This window comes from Fringilla coelebs, assembly GCF_963513975.1.
Source record: "Fringilla coelebs genome assembly, chromosome: Z".
NCBI lineage: Eukaryota > Metazoa > Chordata > Aves > Passeriformes > Fringillidae > Fringilla > Fringilla coelebs.
The window spans coordinates 45,659,792-45,683,053 of NC_140031.1; the positions used below are offsets into that span (position 1 = coordinate 45,659,792).

General features: G+C 39.2%; 1 protein-coding gene across 1 annotated transcript in view; it reads left to right on the forward strand.

The window, feature by feature from the left end:
• ADGRV1 (adhesion G protein-coupled receptor V1) overlaps positions 1 to 23,262 on the forward strand; it is a gene marked incomplete at its 5' end in the record, with an annotated part of 277,332 nt that overhangs the window by 106,639 nt on the left and 147,431 nt on the right. Inside the window, 7 exons of the mRNA XM_084224720.1 lie at positions 1,222 to 2,069; positions 9,917 to 10,034; positions 10,950 to 11,121; positions 15,453 to 15,695; positions 20,244 to 20,651; positions 21,637 to 21,821; positions 22,881 to 23,130. Of these exons, the coding sequence (XP_084080846.1) occupies positions 1,222 to 2,069; positions 9,917 to 10,034; positions 10,950 to 11,121; positions 15,453 to 15,695; positions 20,244 to 20,651; positions 21,637 to 21,821; positions 22,881 to 23,130 (2,224 nt within the window). The remainder of the gene's footprint in view (positions 1 to 1,221; positions 2,070 to 9,916; positions 10,035 to 10,949; positions 11,122 to 15,452; positions 15,696 to 20,243; positions 20,652 to 21,636; positions 21,822 to 22,880; positions 23,131 to 23,262) is intronic.

Consider the following 23,262-nt stretch of genomic DNA (forward strand, 5'->3'; position numbering starts at 1 on the left):
AAATATCTATATTTAGAAGATCTTTGATGACAACCATTATTTAAAAGAAATCAAATTAAATAAGAAATGCTCTAAAAATTACTAATTTATATTAAACCCCCTCTTTATTCTGATAAATGAAAACATTACATTCAATATAGTTTTTTTCCTCACTTAAATTGTTATCTGTTCTTCAAACTACTTTCACTCTTCCTTATTGAAGATGAAAATGTATAAAAAAGGGCATGGAGTGACACTGCAGGGAGAAAAGTATTGGCTTCACCATGTTAAAATTGAGCTGGGAAATCTGAAGGAAGTCAGGAGTGAATCAGATGCCTAAATTCCTCAAACAGGCCCTTTCTCCTAGGTTTCTCCATCCTATGGACTCGAGTCCTATTTACTGTGCAAGTCAAATACCTTGAGTGTACAAGAATAACATTTCCTAGAAAACCGAAGACTGCATCCCACAAGACGTAAAGCTCACAATTACTTTTAAGGTTTTTTGGCTTCCTAAGTGGTGGAAGAGTCTCATCTGTTAGCCAAATTTATTCACTGTAATTGTGCCATTTGGTAACCTCTGGCATTGAATAATGGTCAAGTTCTAGAGAGAAGGGGATGACACAAGATTCAGCAGAGTCAGTCTAATATTTTGTAATAAGAACAAAGTAAAGTTTAAATTGATATTGATAACAAGACTCAGATCTGGAAAAAAAAGTACTTTGGGTAATAAAGAAGCAGTATTTCAAAGCCTAACTGTATATTTTAAAATAACTTCCTATCCTTCTCTAGCTTCCTGGCTAAAACTGTAGATCTGCTAGCATCTGTCTACTTCACAGCTTTCCCTTGGTACAGGAGGTTTGTTCAGTGTTTAAAACTGGCATTACTTGTAGTGGCTATATTATATTCCTGTATTATGTCCGCAATAGGAAGGAAAGTAAATCGTTTGCCTCTCCATTTTGTCAGGAGCACCATATTTTATGTATATCATTTACTCAGTATCTTGTCCTGACTTAGAATGCACTAAGCATGTGGAGGGCTGCTCAAACTTTACAAAAGCATTTTTTAGGGAGCCTCTTTATGTCTTGCTTTGGATGATTTCTATTTCTTCACTCTACTGTTACACATTTTTAAATCTGGTTTCTTACAGCCATCATTGATTGCTCACTGAAAATTGTCACGCTTGATTGTGCTGCTTTTTATTATTTGTATTTCCATCTTAATGTGATATTATTTCCATTTCAGATCAGGATTTACAATAGCTAAAATTGAGCCAATGGGGATTTTCCAGTTTGATCTTAACTCAAGGTCAGTTTCAGTTGAAGAAGATGTCCAGGTAGTCAGACTACATGTCCAAAGATTGTTTGGTTTTCAAAGTAATCTTACTAAACTGACATATCAGACCATTCCAGGAAGTGCCAAACCACTAGAAGACTTTATACCCATCTACAATGGAGAGCTTATGTTTTTACATTTTCAGACAAACGCGGTGATAGAAATATCAATAATTGATGACACTGTGTCTGAAATACAAGAATTTTTTTTTGTAAATTTGACTTCTGTGGAAATTCTGGATGTTCAACCTGCAAACCTTGACTCAAGTCCCCGTTTGAATCCAGCTTTTAGTGTTGCAACAGTTAATATCCTGGCTAACGATATTCATCATGGAATACTAAGTTTGGGGCCAGAGTTTATTTATGTTGAAGAAGATACAAACAACAATATCTCCAACACAGCAGTGCTTCAGATCAGAAGGACCAAGGGATTTACTGGTGATATTAAAATTACTGTTAAAACCTTTGGGGGATTAAGTGCGCAGAGTGGAATAGATTTGTATCCTTTTGGAAATGTTTATGGAAAATCAAACTTCACATGGGCAATGGAAGGAGAAGATTTTGAAGAACAGACAATCTCTGTGACTTTGCTGGATGGAGAAACTGAAAGCCAGGTGTCCATAAAAATTTTTGATGATGATGAACCTGAAGGACAGGAATCATTTTATGTTTTCCTCTCAAATCCTGAAAATGGAGCTCAGATTGTGGAAGGAAAGGATGAACATGGATTCTCTGCTTTTGCAATAGTAATTATTGCAGGTAATATCATTTCCCCCAGGAAATGAGTAAATATATTTGAATTAAATAACAGTAAATAACTATATGTTCTCATAGCAAATTTTGTGTAAAATTGGAATTTTTGTGTAAAATTGGTATGTGACAATAAGCATGGTATTGTATTCCTAAATCTAACGTTTTCCAGATGAGAGTAAGCATCTAATGCACAAAGCCCCCGTAGCATCCCTTAGCAGTGTATCTCAAAATACATCTATAGGGGCTGTTTATCTCTGTTCTTGTCCTTTATGAAAAGAGAACACTGAGTGAAACACGTGTGTGATGGGTTGGAGACAGAGATGACCACACACCTGACGTTCATGTGGCAATAGAGAGTGTTTATTGGTTCAACCCCTCTTTATAAAGGGGGTTTGACTCATTAGTCAAAGCTCATTAGTCTGATCTTTTAACTCGGCCCAGCTCCCGGACAAGTGAGATGTCTGCAGCTTAGGATGGAATGTAATTGGTTGAGGTTCCTGTCTGTCAACCCAGGGGCCAGTTTATGGAACCGGCTGGTTTCTTATTTATATCTGTATTAATTGCCCAGTACAAGCCTGCTTGTACTGTGATAATCTGTGACATCTCTTTTTTTATTAAAAATTGGAACCTGCTCTATGTCACCCATCCACAAGGGCCCTTTGCAAATTGGGTGACAGAAGGTAGGATGGGATTAATTTGCATGAGGCCATGTATCCCTGCAGCTGCAGCATTCATGTCTAGGAGCTGTTAGACTAGAACTACTAATATTCTTTCAGGCTAACGTCACAGGCTATTTTCTTAGAAGTTACAACTTGTTTCTAAAAACAAAGAACTATTTAACTGGTAAACCATTTAATCCTTAGAACTGTTAGAGAAAAACCAAACTACTAGAAAAACAATCTGTAAACAGAAAAAACAGTTTGTAAACAGGAAAAAAAAATTTGTAAATGAATGAAGTCCTTATATGAACTGTCACTTCAAGAGTCCCAGATTTCCATGAGGTAGGTGATCAAATGTTCTGGTTACATGGCTCTGTGATGTCTGTTGAGAGGTTATCAGGAGGATGCTGCCTGTGATTCCAAGCAGGATGTAGTGCAGGCTGGATACATCTGGCAGGTATCCAATGTGTCCCATTGTCTGTTGAAATGCTCTCATATCTTTGGCCCTAGGTAATAAGATCTCAAAGACCCCCTCATGTACGGGTAAGGAGGTCTCTCACCATTTCCTAGGGTTTGGGCAGCTAAACATCACAGGATGACGGTAGCGATAAGAAGTAATTTAAATTAACTAGGCTTTTGGTCTTTTCTAATACTGATACATGTTTGATTGAAAGACGTGAGAACATGATAGCACCCAGGATTTAAGGGGGGTATACATTCAGCCCAACCTCCTTTGCCTTTTCTTTAATAACTCAAAGAGGAACAAAACATGGACTTTTGAACAACATTAATAAGGTGAGACTTACAACTGTGTATATGTTTTACTGTTACCTAGGGTTTGCTATTGCTAGGGGGCTTCTTTTTCACAATGTGGACTTGAAAGAACCTCTTCCAGATGAGGCTTCCTTGTTTATCTCAAAGAAAAAAAGTTTAGCTTTTGCAACATTTGCACAGAATCATCTATGTTTGATAGTATATTTTTCCATTACCAGCCAGGTTCAGGGCTTGATAAGGGCCAAGAACTTGGTTGGGAAAGGTTTTCCCTAATTATATTTTAGAAAACAAGCCTGTATTAGTATCCACTGCAAAAATTCTTTAACATGAACAACTTTTTAATTAAAGAAATATAGGCATTTTAATTTTTGTCAGTTATTATGGTAACTGTGCAAACAATATACTTTTCTTCCTTTTGTTAGAAGTTTGAAATTTGTTATTGACTTCAATAGGTGACTTTTAGCTTTTAAAATGATGACAGGTAGCAAATTTTCAGTTAGAAAACTTTGCAACTGAAATTTGTTTATGACATAATTAAGTCAGTATTTTTGTGTTTGCTTTAATAGATCTAGAATGTTAGAATGAACAAATTCTTCAAGTTTTTCAGGTTGATCTAGTTCAAATGCTGCTTGCATTGTGTATATAGTTAATATTAGTAAAGTTTGTATTATAAATTCTAAGATATATTTAATCAACAGTAGTCCATATTTGAAACATAGACATACCTTCCTAGTAACTGTAACAGAATTGGCTAACAAAGACCATTTAATTTTGGTTTCAGCACATGTAAACAATAATAACAAATATTGTACTACTTATTCTAGGATATATTTAGCAAACAGCTCTGCATATTTGTAACCTTTTTGTGACAGATGCAATAGAATTGGTTAACACAGTTATGCTATATGAGACAGTTTCAACCTTAGCACATATAAATGTTGCAGTCCTCCCTCTTGGGGAAGGGGCTATAAAACTAGGCTGATCTTCTTCATTAAGTATCAGTTTATAAGAGTCTGTAGAGAATGAGAAACTTAGTAGAGTTAAAGCAGTAGCAGGTGGGGTGGCTGTGGGGTTCTGCTGAGTTATGTTGGGTAGGTGGTATGCCTTTGTTGGTATTGCTTTGGCTGGTGCTGCTAAGTTCCTCTGTTTGCTGCTTCACTGCCCACGCACAGGGAGCTGCTGAATTCCCGCCGGGCTCGGTGAGAGAGTGGCCGGCTCTTAGCTGCCAAGTGATGGCTGTGCCATGTGGCCAGCACCATTTTTCTGGGCAGGCTTTATTGCTACTGTTACCATGGAACCACACCCCTGCATGCCTTTTCCCGCTGCATTTTGCCTGGCAGGCCTCCCGCAAGGGCTTTTCCCGTCCTCTGGGAAACTTAAGAGTTGAGGGTCAGATATGTAGAAAAGCTTGGAGAGGCTGCAGCAGCGGCAAGATGAGGCAGGGCTGCAGGCAGCAAAACAGCTGCACTGTTCTCATGGTATTTTGCAGGGGGATAATGGCTTTGGCTTTCTCTGCTCGTATCCTTTGTGTCCCTTGCTGGCATATATTCCAGGGAAGGCTGTAGCTCCAGCAGAGGTGGTGCGGTGACTTCCAGGTACGACGTCCGCAGCAGTGCCTGGTGATTTAATTCCCAGGCCTGCCCATGGAGGCAGGGTCAGCGGTAGGAGGCACAGCTATGCTGCACGGAGGTTGGCCTGGGGGCAGGGACCCGACCCCCCATGTAACTTTGGAGCTGGGCCACCCGGTCTTAGGAGGAGGCGGCCCTGGCACATGTGTGGCAGTGGGGGGTGCCAACACGGCGGCAGAGGGCGGAGGTGGAGCGGACACTACGTGGTCTGGCTCTGTGGAGAGGGGCGGCATTGTGTGGTGGCATAGTCCATCCGTGCACAGAGCTGGGTGCAGGCAGTGGGAGGGTGGCTCTGGGGAGCACATGACACTGCGGGATGGTCCCGGGGTCCTCAGCCGCTATGACGGCGTCGCTCGCACAGTTGTGTGGGGATCTGGCGCCGCACAAAAGGCCTGCGGTGCTGCCACAGGGCAGCTCAGCCCGGTGCAACAATTCTCTGTAGGCATGGAGCACCCCAGCACCGCTAGAGCTGCACAGCTCGCCGGGGCCGTGGCAGACCCATTACTCCATGTGGCTCGATTGTGTAATCTGTTTCGCCACCTCCCTGGGCCCTGTCGGCAGCTGTGGCAGGGGCAGTCCGCGGGTTCTCACCATTTCCCAGGCTTCCCCCGCTGCCCAGGGCAGGGCCACTCACCAGAGTTGCTTCGCAATGGCCAGTTGCGGTCCCACTGCAGCAGGGTGCGTTCTCGCAGAGCCTGGGGCCGTCTGAGGCCGGCGCAGCAGGGCACAGAGAAGCGGCCGCACTGTTGCCCAGCGCAGCTTGGCGATGCGGCATCTCCCTGCCACATTGCCTCGTCGGGGAGGTCACCCCACCGGCAGCGTGTCCCCGTGCGGCGTGGCCCCGTGGCTCTGCGCAAAGGCAGAACACCCGGTCAGCATATTGTGCCTCTCTGGGGCAGCTTTTCAGCTCTCCCTGGCGGATCCATGGTGGTCTGTGTCCACTCTGCCCATCCTCCTTCCCCACTCATTATTTAATTGTTTTAATAAGTCTGTGATGATCCTCCATGGCCTTTTAACATTCATGGCTATGTCATCACTAATGGATGCTGCTGCAGGTATATTTTGTCCAGCCTGCTCCCAATTTGATAAGTCTAATGAGGTCCCTTTGGACGCATCCAGTTCATGGCTTTTGAACCATGTAAGCAGGGCTAGTGGAGCCCGCTTGTCATTATTAATCCCTCTTTTTTTAAGAAAGGAAGTCCTTATCTTCAGAATGGAGTCTTCTGGTGCTGAAGTCCAGACCCCCTGGGCTATTCCCAATGGTGATTCCAATCCACAAAGGGGTTTGAAACCATGCAGCACGCTGCTATCTACCACTGGGATCTTGTAGCAATTTTCCATTGAATGTGGTAATTCCACTGCTATACTGCTGTCTCTCCAGCTTTCTCCAGCTATCATGCCATTTGGATTACTAGCCTTTACTGGCTTTCTCTGCCTATTACACCATTTGGATTAGTGGCCTTTACCAGCTTTCTCTGGCTATTTACACTGTTCAGTCTCCCCTGCTCCTTGCGCAGAAAATGCCTGAATTGCATCATGTCCTGGGCTCCACATGTAGCATGTGTGGTGGGTCAGAAACAGAGAAGACAACACACTTCATGTGGCAACAGAGAGCATTTATTGGTTCAACTCCTCTTTATAAAGGGGCTATTACTGGATGGCTCATTAGTTTGATCTTTTAACTTGGCCCAGCTCCCGGACAAATGAGATGTCTGCAGCTTAGGATGGAACGTTATTGGTTGAGGTTGCTGTCTGTCAACCCAGGGGCCAGCTTATAGAACCAGCTGGGTTTCTTATTTATATCTGTATTAATTGCCCAGTACAAGCCAGCTTTCACTGTGACATACTGTGACAGCTGAGCATAACTGTTTTTTTTAAGATGGAGTAGCATTGTAGGCTCATTTGTTTTTTTGTGAGTTTCCTTGTTCCTGGGATGTGAGATTCCCATCTCAGCAGATCCGTGACTTCCAAGTTCAAAGAAAAAGTGGGATACTTTATGGTACAGACCTGTGACTATTAAAAGAGTCACCAAGTAACTTATGGTATGAAAATGCAAGTGTCCAAGAGGAACCTGTTATAGAACTGCTGGGCTTCCATTGTTTGTTCAGTATTGTTCAAATGGTTTCTCACATTCTAGTGCTGCATTCAGACCAACATATTTTCTAAAACTGTAAATACTGACCACTTACGGCACAAAAAGATCATTGCCTTTTTTTGCTTGGTTTGTTTCTAAAGACCAGATGATTTGTATTTTGCCACTTCGGTACTTTGCTTTCTCAGGATCCAGAATATTTTAAGCTTCTTTAATTTTTCTTTTGCCTGTTTTTTTTTCTTCCTTTTCCTAACTTAGTCTGTGAAACATGATTTTGAAAAAGAAAATGTCATGGGACATTTGAATACAGGAAGATATAGTTCCCACTGGGGCCATAAGATTACCTAAAAGAGGAGAGACATAAAAATTTACTGACCAATTATTTAAATAATGCATTATGGCAGCAGTGCTTGATGGGAGACAGTGAGTATAAGTTGAAATGAGATTTCATTTGAGCCTGGGCATTTTTTTCTATTGTGTACAGAGAGCCAGTAGCACAGGTTGCTGGGGAGGTTGCATGGGCTCTCTCCTTCCCTGGAATTTTTTCAAGCCCCAAACCTCTGAGACAAATGGTCTGGTTTCAGAAATAATTAAGCTTTGAGAAGGGTGTTGGACTAGAGACTTAAAGGGTCCTTTTAACCTGAATTACGTTGGCATTCTGTCAGATGTATTTAATATACTTTGTATTTTTAATTCAAGTTTTTCTCTTTTACAATGGATGGAGTTTGTACAAAGTAGAATAAACAGTTTCTGTTTTCATTCTTTGCAACTTTGCAGTTCATACCTGCAGCGTAGGCATCTTCTGCTTCTGTGGATGGAAGACAGGAATTGGCATACTCAGTCACCAAGGAAGAGTTTTTCTTTCAGTCACTGTGCTACTGTGAGAAAGTGATGTCAGAACTCCAGTTTCCCCTAGCTTTTAAGGGGTTTACAACTGTATATAAACCAATCTAATCTGCAATATGGATAAAGTTTTAGAAAGAAGTTGGCTACTGGAACAAATTTTAGGCTAACTCAGTTTAGTCTAATCAAGAAAGTAAGGTCCAACATTACTGGAGTGTTCTGTATTTAGACAGTCTTAAGAAATCAGTGTGGGTATTGATAACTAGGATTAAACTGTGCTGCTAGATGAGTGTAGGAAGCAACCAAGATCATATACAAAACTAGATCATATGAAACAGAGAACATATGAAACTAGCATATGAAACATGTGCATTATCTGTAGAATTTACCATGTAAGTAACCAGTTCCCTGGGTATGCACGTTAACTGTCACGTTGCTCCACCCACACCTGAGAGGACAGGCAATGATTGCAGCAGGTCAGCATGGAGGAAAAGTGGGTGACAGGTCTTAGGTGGAAAATCCGAGGGTCCTTTATTCTTCTGCCGCAGTAACAGGGGTGCTCCCAAATACGGCCAAACACTTAAGACCTGGAATAAGAGCTGATCTCTGTTTATATACACTGACATGGAACATTCTAGCAATATCATAACCGGGCAATGTAACCCATATTAGCACGGTAACTCTCATGATGCTGTTTGAACAAACTTTTAACTCTCCCTAACTTAAAACAATGTCCCTGAACTCAGGGTGTTGCATTCCATGGCCTCAAGTTGATCCTGGCTGTGGCTGGCTTGCTGACCAGCCCACGCCACTGGACCCCCACTTTTAACTGCAGAAGTATGTGTATAGCCACACGTAATTTGTACTGAATGCCACAGCTTGTATTGAATACCACAGAAGTGTATTAATATGCTCTAGAGTTATACCTACAGTACAAAGTTCCATAAAATTGGAACATGAGACAACATATTAAGGAGAAAGGTGAAATATTTGTTCATGCGCATAAGCAAACACACAATTTCTGTTCATCTTATTATAAATATTGACTTTTAGTAAGTACTGGGGTGAAAGTAGATTGCCTTCTCATTTCTAGCGTAAAGTCATTACTACCTGCCAGTAGAAATCCTTTAGAAGCAAGATTTGATTGAGCACTGTGAAGACATTAGTTTCCCCTCATTAATGTTGGGAATTTTTATCTTCCACTGCTGTTTTTCTGAAGTAGCTTGCATTCCCCTCAGAAAAATGTGGTGTTTTGCAGCTCACTGGTTCCACATCTAGAATAAAGATGCAAGAGAAAAGCTGATGTAATAATCTATGAAAATTGATGGGTTCAACCACATCATGGATAGGATGAATAAGAAAGCTTAAGTTACATCACTGGAAGCCCATCTTTACACATTACCTACTTTATATGTTGAGGCCCATTTCTGTTCTGACAGAATGTTTTAAGATTTATGATAAACATAGCTGGAGTGAGTATCTCATAAGGGCATTATAAGCAAGGCTTTTGAGATTGTTATGGGGATTACTGTAACACAGTCTCTTGAAGTCAAGGGACACAGAACTCAGTCAATTTGTTGAATGCTGCTGAAAATACAAGCTTACATGCAAAAACGGTGCCAGGACTCTCATAAGGAATTTACTTCTAAAAATAATTGTTATTATTCTAGTGATTAAAATAAAATTTAGAGATTCTAAATTCTAAATATTTACTAGTACTATTTCTAGTACTCGAAATACTCCTTTACAGCATGCTTTTGATACCTGACTGTTTGGAGTTTTAACAGTATTAAAAGTATAATTTACTCTCAGCTTAACTTTCTGGCTTTTTACTATCATGGACTATTTCTTACACAGGAAGCGATCTCCAGAATGGCATTTTGGGATTCATTCCAGAAGTACAAAGTGGCCTGATACTTGATGAAGACTCAGAAAACAGAGAGGTGTTGCTGACTGTCGCTCGGCAACCAAACAGGTGCAGGCAACACTGGATTCCAGTGCTCTTCCTACCCACTGTAATATGTGGTCTTGAATCAGAGGAGCTACTGTTAGTGGAAGAGGTTTCATCACAGAGTTTATATAATAAGTGTTATAATAAGTGTTATTATATATTATAATAAGTTATAATAAGCGTTTCTCTTTCAGCTCCTTTAATAGCTTCACAGATTTGGCAATGGGGCATTTAAGTTGTGAATATAATTAGGTCTGTCATTTTATTGGTATAAGAAAGCAGAAACAGGAAAAAACTCTAGTGCTTCCCATTTTATACTGTAAGTCAGTAAATGTGAAGGTTTTATTTAAGGTAAAGTATTTGCACTGCTTAAGGTGTAACTCCAATTCTCACCTCTCTGTATAATGTCAGTAGCTACGGATACTACAAGGAGCAATTAAGAAGTTATGTGTCAGTATGTTTATGTCTTCCCTTTTTTCCTAATTAACACACACACACACACATACACACACATATATAAATATATATAGTACATTTATGTGTACTTTAAATAAATATGCTCAAGTATGCTAAGTTCCTTATACTTACAGGAAAGACCAAGTCTACCTGCCTTTCCAGGACAGTGATTACTATAGTATTAATGAAAGTACTTGGGCACATTCCTGCTTTCCAAGTATCTCTTATTCAGATAATTGCACGTTATCTGAAACAAAAATTAAGAAGAATCCAGGTTCCCCTAATTGCTTTATTTTCTTCTTCTGTTACCTTTTTTATAATCTAAATAGAGGCAGAAATTTAAATAAAAAGAGCTATTTTTTTCATTGTAGAGCAGTTGATTCCATAATGATAAGTTTTGAATAATAACATATAATGTATGTTTTATCTGTGGTTTATCTGTGTTTTTTTCAGTACATGCATACTCTTCTCTTTTGCTTATAGGGCTTTTGAAGATGTGACAATCTTCTGGCGTGTGTCCTTTAATAAAACAGCTGTTGTCCTTCTGAAGGATGGTGTGAACTTGGAGGATGAACTTGTATCTGTGCTGGGAGCCACGACCTGTGTGACAGGTCAAACAATGTGCAACATCTCTATTGAAATAAAACCTGATCACGTAAGTAATTATTACTCTTTATGTACAGCATTGAATTGCAATTTGTCAAGATGGAAAAACATGTCTGATCCAGAGGAACTAATATTTAGTTTGAAGATAGTAACTTGCTATCTGCTCGACTTCTCTGGAACATGTTTATTTATAGTCTTCTACTGACTCCATTGTGAGTAATAAAAATTTGGGAAGGAGATAAGTATTTAGTTTGAAGAGTAAAGTACAGTTCTTAGGTTTTTAAATAACAGTCAGGAAAAAGAATGGAGTTGTTTCAATGAAATATTCGATCATATACTCTCATCTTTCATACAGTAAGATTTTCATCTACCAAAGCATTTCTTTAAGTGGTTGATGGAAAACATTCTGTAAGTAATATCTCATTGCACAAAAAAACTTTGAGTCTAACTTTTGTGTGATTTTATATTCCTAAATCTAGCACAGTGATCTCTGAAAACTCATAAAAACTGCCTAAGAATCTCTGAGTGTCTAAAAATCTGTCTCTGTTCACATCTGCCTTTTGAATAATGAAGGTCAATTTAGGAGCCATCATCCACTAATTTGCGTTTGTCTAAGTCTAACAGCCTTGTGAGACTCAGCTAGCACTCTAAAATACAGACATGATTGTATTAACACAAAACACAGTATTCAGTCACTTCTATTGAAAAGAGAAGGAAAAATTATTTTAGTGTGAATACCTAGGGATTAGAGTAAGCCCTTAAGAAAGGAAGCATTAATGTTTGCCATTATTTTTAAGTTGGAGAGTTTTAAATTTTTCTAAGAATTTATCCTATCACCCAGGTGTAAGAGCCATAATGAGGGATGTGGGACTCCAGGCAGCTCTTCATAACGCAGTTTATTACATCCAAGATGTTACAGCAGTCCAGGGTCGTGGGCGACAGAGCCTGTGCCTACAGCTGTCAGCTCCAGCTGCAGACAAGCCTGAAGACCCTTTAGTTTGGGTTACAATCCATTATATACTTTTCTTTGCTAGCATCTTAGTACAAAAGAACCAATCTATACCTTAATTTTTACCTATAGCCTATCATAACAACTATAATTACCATATTCATGTTACTATTCTCCAATCACTAAAAGTTAGTACATTACAGTTTAAGCTAGAAGTTGTTTTTCAGTTTTCTTGCAGTGGAAAATTCTGAGACCTTTTTTTCTGCTTGCCACATCGACAGGCTTGTTTGCCTGTGCTATCTGTCTGCTTGGTATAAACATTCTCTTGTTTGAGGTGGGTTTATCCTTTGCTCTAAGCCATAAAAACCCCTTCTAACTAACATACCCTTTGTCTTCTTAGTTATCCAGTAAGACTGGCTCAGCAATTCTTTTCTTCTGCATCAAAAATTGCTTTAATTTCTATTTTTCTTCAGATTCTACATTCAAAAATCTTTCTGCCAAGCATACATATCTATGGACTTTCTTGTCAAGAAAGCGGCAAAGCCAGTGGCAAAGCTGAGGTCTAGGCAGCAAAAAATCACTACATGGGAAGATTTCCATGTTTTCTTCTGACTCAGTTCTTGAAAATATTACAACATGTTATATGTGGGAAATAGAAATTTCCTATTTAGGAGATAGGATGCATTCTGTTAGTTCACTAGGAGAGCCATTTTCCTTCTCCATCTTCAGATGTTTACATCAGAGAGCCAGTGAATAGGTGTATAGGGCACAGGCTGCACTGCTGGGTAAACTGAAATTCTGAACCTCTTTAGACCAAAGAAGTGATATCAGTATTTAATGACAGCAGTGCACAAGCTGCAGAGACATGCAGTTGTGCCACATGAAGTGCAAGCGTGTGCCATTGAAGCAAGTGCTAGTGGAAAGTTAAAGTTCCCCATTCATTCCAGTATAATCCTGTAATTAGTCAAGAACATTTCATTTAGAGAAACCACTTAACAATTTAATTGAAAACATATATTATTCATCCCTCCAAATATTTCCTAATTCTTCTTATGGTTCTTCTTTCATAAGTTAGCTTGTAAGTCAGTGGTAAATGTATTAAAAAATGATGAAGTAACAAATACATGAAATAAGTACTTTACATTTTTGTAGGATACATTCCAGCTTTCATAAGTTTTACTTCCTCAGCAGTTAGCTGAGTTTATTAGCCAAAAATCCTGGAATTAAAGTAGGATTTCAAAGAATTCAGAGTTGAAACACAAAGCTTTTTTATGTAGTGGGGTGGCCTTGGCTAGATGCCAGGCACCCACCAAAGCCTCTCTGTCACTCCCCTCTGCAGCTGGGCAGGGGAGAGAAAATATAGTAATGCGTTAATGAGTTGAGACAAGGACCAGGAGGGATCACTCACCAAACACCATCATGGGCAAAACAGGCTCAAATTAGAGATATTAAATGAATTTTTTGCTAACAAAACCAGAGCAGGATAATCAGAAGTAAATTGAGACCTTAAAACACCTTCCTCCCTCCCCTTCCTCCTTCCAGCTCTACCTCTTCCCCTCCAGCAGCAAATGGAGTTGCAAATGGGGGTTATGTTCATTTCATCACACATTGTTCCTGCTGCTGCTCAGGAAGAGGAGTCTTTCCCCTGCTCCACCATGGGGTTGCTCCAATGGGAAGCTTCTCCAACGTGACTTCATACCACAGGCAGCAGTTCCCCATAAACTGCTGCAGCATGGTCATCCTTCCATTGGGTGGAGTCTTTCAAGGGTAGGCTGCTCCAGTGTGGGTCCCCAACATGGCCACAAGTCCTACCAGGAAGCCTGCTCCAGTGTGGGCTCCTTCCTCCATGGGTCTGCAGGTCCCTGCCAGGAACCTGCTCAAGTGTGGGCCACCTATGGGGTCATAACCTCCTCTCAGGCATTCCCCTGATCTAGTATTGGGCTCTTCCATGGGCTGCACGTAGATCTCTGCATGCTTATGGACGTCCATGGGCTGCAGGGGCCCAGCTGCTTCACCATGGACTGCAGAGGAATCCCACCTGAAGAACTTTCTCCCTCTCCTTCTCCACTTTCCTTGGTGTCTGCAGAGTTGTTCCTCTTATGTGTTGTCACCCGACTCTACTCTGGCCGCAATTATATCTGCATAAGAACAGGTTTCTTACTTCTTAAATATGTTGTCATAGGGGTGTTCTGATTGGCTCAGCTATAGCCAGTGACAGGCCCGTCTTGGAGCTGTCTGGCATTGGCTCTGCCTGACAACTTCTGGCAGCTGGGGAGAACTTCTGGCAACTTCTCACAGAAGCCACCCCTGTAGTTCCACCACTACCAAAACCTGCTATACAAATTCAATTAAAAAAATTGTAAAAAAAAAAAAAAAAAAAGTGGCTTCGATGATTGCCATTTTTTCATAATACTATTTTCTTGTAAAGAAATAGGGCTTTTTTCCTTTTATTTTAAGTTTGCTACCTGACAAGTAGAAGGTACCTGCATGTAGAAGGTACAAGTAACATCTTTCCAATTATTTTTGGAATTTTAGAATGGAATTTTTGGAATTTTAAAATTTGGATGTCTTTTTCTAAAGGTTACATTTGTGTTGTAGGTACAAAATAAAAGGCGAGGCAGAACATCATATTGTAAACTTAACACTGCTACCTTATTTTCAATAAGGAAACAAAGTTCCACCGCCTATATTTTCAGAGTGAAATATTTCTCTATATGTGAAATATCACAAAAGTCTATCAAATAGTATTGTCTAAGCTCTGAGATTTTAAATAGATTCAGTTAAGTGTGCAAATCTACTGAGTTTTTAATTTCTTGTAAAAACATGCATGGACATACTAGTGTCTAAGTGCTTAAGTTGTATATTAAAAATGTTTAAGTTGTATATAAAATGTTTTTCAGAACTTTAACTGAGTTCAGTACTTGAATACAGGAGAAGTATTATCCAAATTAATTGCATTTTCAAAATTGCATACTTAATTCTGTGCAGTATTTCTAAAAGGGAGTAGGTAGGCACATGCCTTTTTGTAAGATAAAAAGAAAATGAAAGAGCAAATTCTTCATAAGTTGTACATCTATATAAATCTATAATCTGGAATATGGCACTGTCATTTATGTCACATTTACTGTCACATTTACTGTCATTTATGTCACATTTACAGCCACTATGCCTGCACTATTTAAACAGCCACTTTAATGCAGCAGGTTCTGCATGAAAATCTGGGATTTAATAATTGTGCCTGACAGAGTGAAGTCCATTGCAGTATTGTTTTTATGAGATATTTTATTGTACTTATTGCACACTTCAGGAAGCATGCTTGTGTAGTGTTATTAAAGTGATCCATTGTGCATACAAAGTAATATATAAACATTTATTTAAAGCTGAAAGTTATTAGTAGATCTTATAATGATATGCAAATCACTCACTTACAGGTACCAGAATTTGAAACTTATATTTTTGTTGAGCTATATGCTGTAAGCACAGGAGCTGCTTTGAACGACAGTGCCAGATTTGCTTTTATAACTGTCCTGGAAAGTGATGCACCTCATGGTTTAGTGTATTTTGCTGTGGGATCTCGATTTGCTGTTGCTTATAAGAAGACAGCTTTAATCAGTCTGCAAGTTCTTAGAGATTCTAGTACATCAGTAACCACAATGGTTACCTACAGTATGCAGGTAAGACTTATTTAATTTATTTTTATATCTTTCTCTGACCTTTAGGAAAGCACAGACTTCCAGTTCTTCAGGGAGATAGTCAGTGGGTTCCCCTGGGAGACTGCCCTCAGGGACAAGGGAGTGGAAGAAAGCTGACAGATCTTTAAGAAAGTCTTCCATAGAACACAGGAACTAGCAATCCCCAGGAGCAAGAAATCAGGCAATCAAGGCAGGAGGCTGGCATTGCTGAGTCAGAACCTGCTGGTCAAACTAAAGAGAAAGAAACAAATGCACAAGCAGTTGAGGCAAAGACAGGTGAGCTAGGGACTAGAGATAGAATGTGAATGTATAAGGAAGGCCAAGGTGAAGCTGGAAGTGAACCTAGCGAGGGATACAAAAATCCCTTGCCGGGGTAACAGGAAGGGCTTGTTAACCAGAAGGATATGTTAACCAGAAAGAGAAGGTCAAAGAAGGTGTTTCCCCCTGATAAACAATGCTGGGAAACTGGTAGCAACAGATTAACAAAAGGCTGATAGACTCGACACTTTTTTTGCCAGTCTTCACTGGCAACATTTCTTCCTACACCTTTGAAGTGGGTGGACAGCAGGATGGGGCATGGGGGAGCAAGTCCCTCCCATGGTATGGGAAAATCAGGTTCATGATCATGTGAGGAAACTGAATGTTCACAACTCTGTGGGACCCAAAGAGATGCAGCGCAGAGTCCTGAGGTTGATGTTGTTGTCAGTACAGTATCCCTTTTTACTTGAAAAGTCTTTACAATCAGGTGAAATCCCTGGTGACTGGAAAAGGGGTATTACTATATCCATCTTTAAAAAGGGAAAAGTAGAAAGGAAGACCCTGGAACTGTCAACCTGTCAGCCTCCCCTTTATGCCTGGGAAGATCATAGAATAGATCCTCCCAGGAGCTCTGCTAAGGCTGTCCTGGAAGACAGGGAGGAGCTTGGAGAGAGCCAGTACAGCTTCACCAAGGGCAAATCTGCTTGCGCAACCTGGTGGGCTTCTATGATGGGATGACTCTGACGGGATCAGAGTAGAAGGGAAGGGTCACAGATGTCATTTATCTGGAATTCTGTAAAGCTTTTGACACATAACTCACAAATCCTACTCTCTGAAATGGAGAGAGATGGATTTTATGTTGGATTTGAATGGACTGTTATTTGATGGGTAACAAAGTGGTTGGATGGTCCCATCCAGAGGGCCATAGCCAATGGCTCAGAGCATCAGTGACAAGTGGTGTCCCTCAGGGATATGTATTGGGACCAGTGGCATTTAGTGCCTTCATTAATGGCATAGATGAAGGGATCGGGTGCACCCTTAGCAAATTTGCAGAAGACACCAAGCTGAGGGGTGTGGTTGACACTCCTGAAGGATGGGATGCCATCCAGAGGCACCAGGACAAGCTCAAGAAGTGGTCCTTGGGAATCTCATGAGGTTTAACAAGACCAAGTGCAAAGTGCTGCACCTGGCTCAGAGCAACCCCCAGTGTGGGCTGCGGGATGAACGGATCGAGAGCTGCCCTGCCCCGCAGGTCAGGGGGTGCTGGTGAGGGGCTGGACGTGAGCCAGCCAGGGGCACTTGCAGCCCAGAAAGCCAAATGCATCCTGGGCTGCATCCAAAGCCCTGCGGGCAGCTATGGAGGGAGGAGATTCTGCCCCTCTGCCCCGCTCTGGTGAGATCCCGCCTGCAGAGCTGCCTCCAGCTCTGGGGTGCTCAGCACAGGAAGGACATGGAGCTGCTGGAGCAAGACCAGAGGAGGCCACTCAGTTGATCAGAGGGATGGAGCACCTCTGCTCTGAGGAAACACTGGGAGAATTGGGATTGTTCAGCCAGGAGAAGAGGTGGCTTTGGACTGACCCAATTGCAGCCTTCCTTTTCCTGTCTGAAAGTTGGAGAGGGACTTTTGGCAAGGACATGTAGTGACAAGAGGGAATGGCTTAAAACTGAGAGACAGTAGGTTTAGATTAAATATCAGGAAGAAATTCTTTACTCTGAGGGTAGTGAGGCAATAGAAGCTATGGATGCCGCATCCCTGTAGGTGTTCAGTGTCAGGTTCAATAGAGCTCCAGGCAACCTGGTCTGGTGAAAATTATTCCTGTCCACTGCAAGGGCTTTGGAACTAGATGGTAGTTAAAATCCTTTTCAACCCAAACCATTCATAAAATCATGGATTTTATGATTCATTTTATAATTGAAATTAATTAAATAATACTAAATTAAATAACTTATTGTTCTTTAAAGTAAATATGACTGTGATTAGCATTTTTTTCAGGAACCAGTCAAACATTTGCTGAGCCTAGCTTCTTGTGTTTTATTTAAGGAACTTTTCCTTATTGCACTGTCAAGAATATTTTTTTTTAGTAATATCCTTCAGTGGCCTCAAAAATTATGATCAGCCAGGCATCTAATATATTTCTTTCTTTGTTCTAAGGCTCTTGTGAGCATTCAATTTTTGAGGCTTTTTCATCTGAAATTATGTTTTTATCGTGATGGTTATGTATACAACATCCATACAGCAGGACACTTGTTCTGTTAGGGAACAAATTTATTATTAGTAACAGGACATACATAGGAAAAGAGAGAGGAATAATTCAAATTTTATTCAATATTATTGGAGTACTAAACAAAAAAATTGTTCTTCTTATCAAAAATAGCATGTGCTAAAGTAAATTTTATCATCCCCATTAATTTTTTGTTGGATTATGCCCTTTATATAAAAAAAACCCATAATCCAACAAATTTTGAGATGTTTACATCTGTAGCCCAAGACTCTTGCTGTTGACACTTTTTTCTCTTAAATGCACACCTCACTCATTATTATTGCAGCTGATGAAGTTTCTCCTTTAGCAGATCTGCAAAAACATGATTCCTGCCACTTCTTTAGTATGTGTGAATCCAGCATCAGGGCACAGATTACAAGAAATATTCTTTCAAGTTTACCATCATCAGTAGTAGTTAGCCGGATCAGCTTTGAATATTTGTGGCTTTATGCCTAAAATCATTGTTTTGAGGGTGAGTTATTATATACTCACACTTTATAATAAAAGGTTCTGCATTCTGTTGTTATATTGAATGGACATCTGTTTTAACCATAAAGATTTACATTGTATTTCCATCCATTTATTATATAGTAATTGGCCAGTGTTTCAATTAGATTGTGCGGTAACAAGTTTTCCCATTCATTCTACCTAAGATTTCACTATAATTTAGCTGTTAAATGGGAAAGAAATTGCTACTGTCCAGTGTATATTTAAGCTAAAATATAGTGATCAATCTCTTATCCATTTGTAATTTTTATAACCAACATTCTTTGGACATTTTTAGGTTTTGAGGGTGCATGGCCAAATACTAAAGTATTGGTATTATTAGTAGCTTTAAAATAAGAGGCCACAGCAGACAGGAAGGCACTAACTGGAAACTGTTGTTTATCTCAACCTACAAAGGTTTCTTAGACATTGTTCTTGTCACTAGTGCTTTTATTTCTGCTTATTTCCATTTCTTAGTTCTCAGTGGGCAGGTATAAAGAAAAGGAAATTCCCCCTGGAGTTTCCACAGGTAATGTGATCATGTCTAGGGCAATTTTGAACAGTTACAGGCTTCATTGACTTACCAGGTTCTCCAATGACCTCAGAAAATGACTGATTCATTCAATAAATAAGCTCTACTAATAAAAGCTAAATATTTTCAAAAGGGCTTTAGTATTTCACAAATAAAAATCCTCATTTTATTCAGTAGGAGACCTTTACTTAGGAGTCAGTATACAAGCTGTCCTTATTAATTAATATATACTTTTGAAACAATAATACAGTTGAATAATAGCTTAGGAAGTTACTTTCCTCTTAAGAAAAGTTTATTATATAACCAGATATAATGGCAAGGCTATGGCAAGTGATGAAAAGGACAAGACTTTGAAGAATGAAACAGTAACTGCAAACCTCATGGAAGGTAAAACCAGTGTTGCTGGAAGGAAATAAGGCCATGTAGCATTACTGAATAAATTCATATATCCACCTTGCATGTGTATTCTATAGCATTTGCTTTGCTTTTGTATTAAATGGATTGTTAATCTTTTATGTATTCTGGGACTGAAAATACCATGAATTGATATTAATTTGGACACAGATTTCCAAAAATTTTGCTTTGTTTTTATTTGGTTTTCTATGTATTTGTAATGCTTTTCTCTACCCCAAAGTGAGGGACTTTGTGCTGCAGTCATAGTCTTATATCAACCCTTCTGGAATTCACACATGTGCTAACATTTCTTTAGTATTTATTCACATAGAAAGCTTTTGTTGTTTTTGTTTTGGAAAAGAAAGAGACCCTCTTTACTATTGACAATATATAATTCTTCTCCTAGGTTTGATTGATTACTAATTCAGGGAGATAATTATTTTAAACGTAATATTTTCATCACTCATAGCTGCTTTTTGAAAGAGGACTTCTTTTTTACACATTTTGTTTTTACCCACCTAAAGTATGTTCTACAGCAGGTGGTTTTGAGCAATTACATCTATCATAATGTTACCTAAAACTCTTTTGGTTTGTTTTAAGGAACTACAAAAACCTGAACCTATTGGACGGACCTTCATATCTCCAGCTGTGGCAGGACAAGATTTTGCCAGATCTGAAGGTTTATTGACTTTTGAATATGGACAGAGAAATGCATTCCTGGATGTGACCCTGACTCCAAAGACAGGCTCTTTAAACCCATTTCCTAAACGTTTCCAGGTTCTACTTTCTAATCCCACAGGTGGTGCCAGGATAGATGATGTGTATGGTATTTCTAACATCACCATTGTCTCAGATTTGGACTCCTTGCCAGTTTGGGGACTGATTGATCAACTGCATCAACCTCTTGATGACACCATTTTACACAGAATCCTTCAGAATCTGAATGTCAAAGTGGCTACAGAAACTACAGAAGAGCAACTTACTGCTGTGGTGCATATAATAGATAAGGTAAACACTTCCTGTTTGTTCTTAAATGACTAATGACATTAATTAGAGTATAATAACACAACAAGGCACATATATATATAAAACAAGGCAGATCACATCCACAGCAGTGACTCAGAAGCACAGACTGCAAAAGTGGAAATTGTGAAGTCCCACAATCAAGGAAGGAGTTTGTCTGCCACTAGTTAGGAGGTGGCAAGAAATCAGAAATCCAATAGGTTGAAATGAGCAACTAGTATTAATTTTGCATACATACTTGTAGCTCTAAATTTTCTACTGTGCTATTTTCCTTTTGGTGCTGCGGTTTCATAGAGCTTATTATGTTTTCTTGACTCTTGGGTCACACCTTTGTTGCTTTTAGGCCTGGCACAACCCCTGCTCCTATCTTTACAGAAGACTGCAGTCAACACACAAGCAAATCCTACGTGGGCCAGCTGGACTCTACTGTAGCTTTAACCAAGCATGAGTCTTTTTTCCTCCAGTAGCTTAAGGAATTGGGTTCTCAGGGTAGCTGAATGCTTAAGCATGGCTCTAATTTCTGTTAAAATTATGGATTAGTTTTATGGCATTCTGTCTCTTCTAGACTCTTGGAATAATGCATAGAAACTGGAAAATTTCTAAATATCTAGATACAAAACATTATAAGAATATCCATTCATTTTTGATTGTTGCCACATACAAAACAGAGAAAATAATTTAAAAACTTCTCAGGACACAAAAGTCTTTGGTTTGTGAAAGAATGAAAAATGCCACATCCTTTCTTTAATAATCAAATCCCCTAGTAAGCATTTCTTTAGGTAGTTTTGACAGACTGTGTCTTATGCCTTGGAAACTCCTATGTGATCAGGAGTTGGGAAAAAATATTCTGAACTTTCAGAATTAATATTGGAATCACAGAGAAGATATCATTAAACCACTGAACATGAGGAAATGTTACAAGCAGATTCCTTTGTGTAAAATGTTGTTTGATTTCTTCTCCTCTCATTAGGTTACAGGTATAGGTGAAAAACTGTTACTCACTGATAAAAGTAGAAGTCTATTCTATGAGATACTCTGTGCTCTAGCTAGCCCAAAACGCAAGGACACACAAGGATATAGCCTGCTTGCTGAGGTGACTGAGAAGTTTGCTTTTTCTCTGTTGACTGGGATAAAGTGTGGATCATCAGGAGAAAGGTTAGTAAGCTTGAATTCATAATATGTTTTGTAAATACATGGCAATTTACCAATATAGAAAATCTAAATTATATTTTCAGAAAAGGGACTTATCTCCTATCTAGTATGTTACCCCTATGTGAATGTGTTGTTACAGTGTCATGATCTTACAAAGCACTGTGTCATATTGCCAGTATATATAGTGCTTTGTAAGACTGGGCATAACACATAACTGTTACTTTGGTATGGGGTAGATGTGGAAATGTGAGTCAGGAGATCTGGTATGTATTGACCCACATCTAGCTCAAATATTGCCTGGAAAAGTATTCATTATTCTTGCTAAGAAAATAATATGTGATTGTATGATGCAGAGTTGTGTTCTAAGCCTTAGATGAATGTTAGCAACCCAAAATTTCTACTGGCATTTTGTAATTTGTATGTTCTTGGTTTTGCCTACTTGAACATTGTTTTAAAATATTTAAAGCTACTCGTAGTTTTACATTTCTAGTTTTGTCTCCAAGAACATAATAGCCTCATCAAGCTAATGGGCAGGGAAATAGGTGACTGAGAATGAGATTATTCTTTTTTATGAGACAGATGGTTTTAAACACTTTATTTCTCACATTGGGGATCTATTAAACAGCTGGTGGTGGAATGTATGTTCAGTGTTTCGAACTTAAAAGTTAAAATTCTTTATTCCAAGTGTTTTGCATCATCTGTTGGGAAAAAATTAATGCAACATCATCCATTTTAATACCTCCCCTGTTTTTTACACTCAGTTCTACATCAAGTTGTAAAGATGAGTGTTTTGATAACCTAATTCTCTATGGAAAGGTTTTAGTTGCAGGTCATATGGAACAAATCCCAGAGAAGAAATGGAGACACTGAAATATATTAAAAATTCAGCCTTTTTTTTTTTCCCCACAGAAACTGAAACGCTGTGCCAATTAAATATCACGAGCCTAAAAATAATGAATTGATAAAATACTAACAAATCACAAATACCTTTTAGAGTAATTATGTAATGAATAGTGAAGCTTGGTCTCACTTACCAGCCCTATTGCTTTTCCATTTCCACAGAGGCAAAAATATCCTTGACAGCTGCCCATATATTGCAATAATGGCTCACAACTGGTTTCCTCAGCAAATCAATGGACACAGATTTAATGGAAAAGATGGAGATTCTATTCAAGTACCTGAACATCTACTAGAGGTCTCTGTAGTATTATCATCTCCCCAAGAAGAGAACTGTGAATCTGTACAGTTCACAGAATACAGCAGTCAGCAGTGGTTCCTTACTGGAGATAAAGAACTTGCCCTGAAGAACAAGGTTTGAAGATAATGCAATTTTTTTTCTAAGAATTATTTTTAATCTAGATATTGCTCAAAACATAATAAGTGTTTTATGATTGTCTCTGATTAAAATGAGCACTATGTTGAATCTTAATATTAAATGTATCTT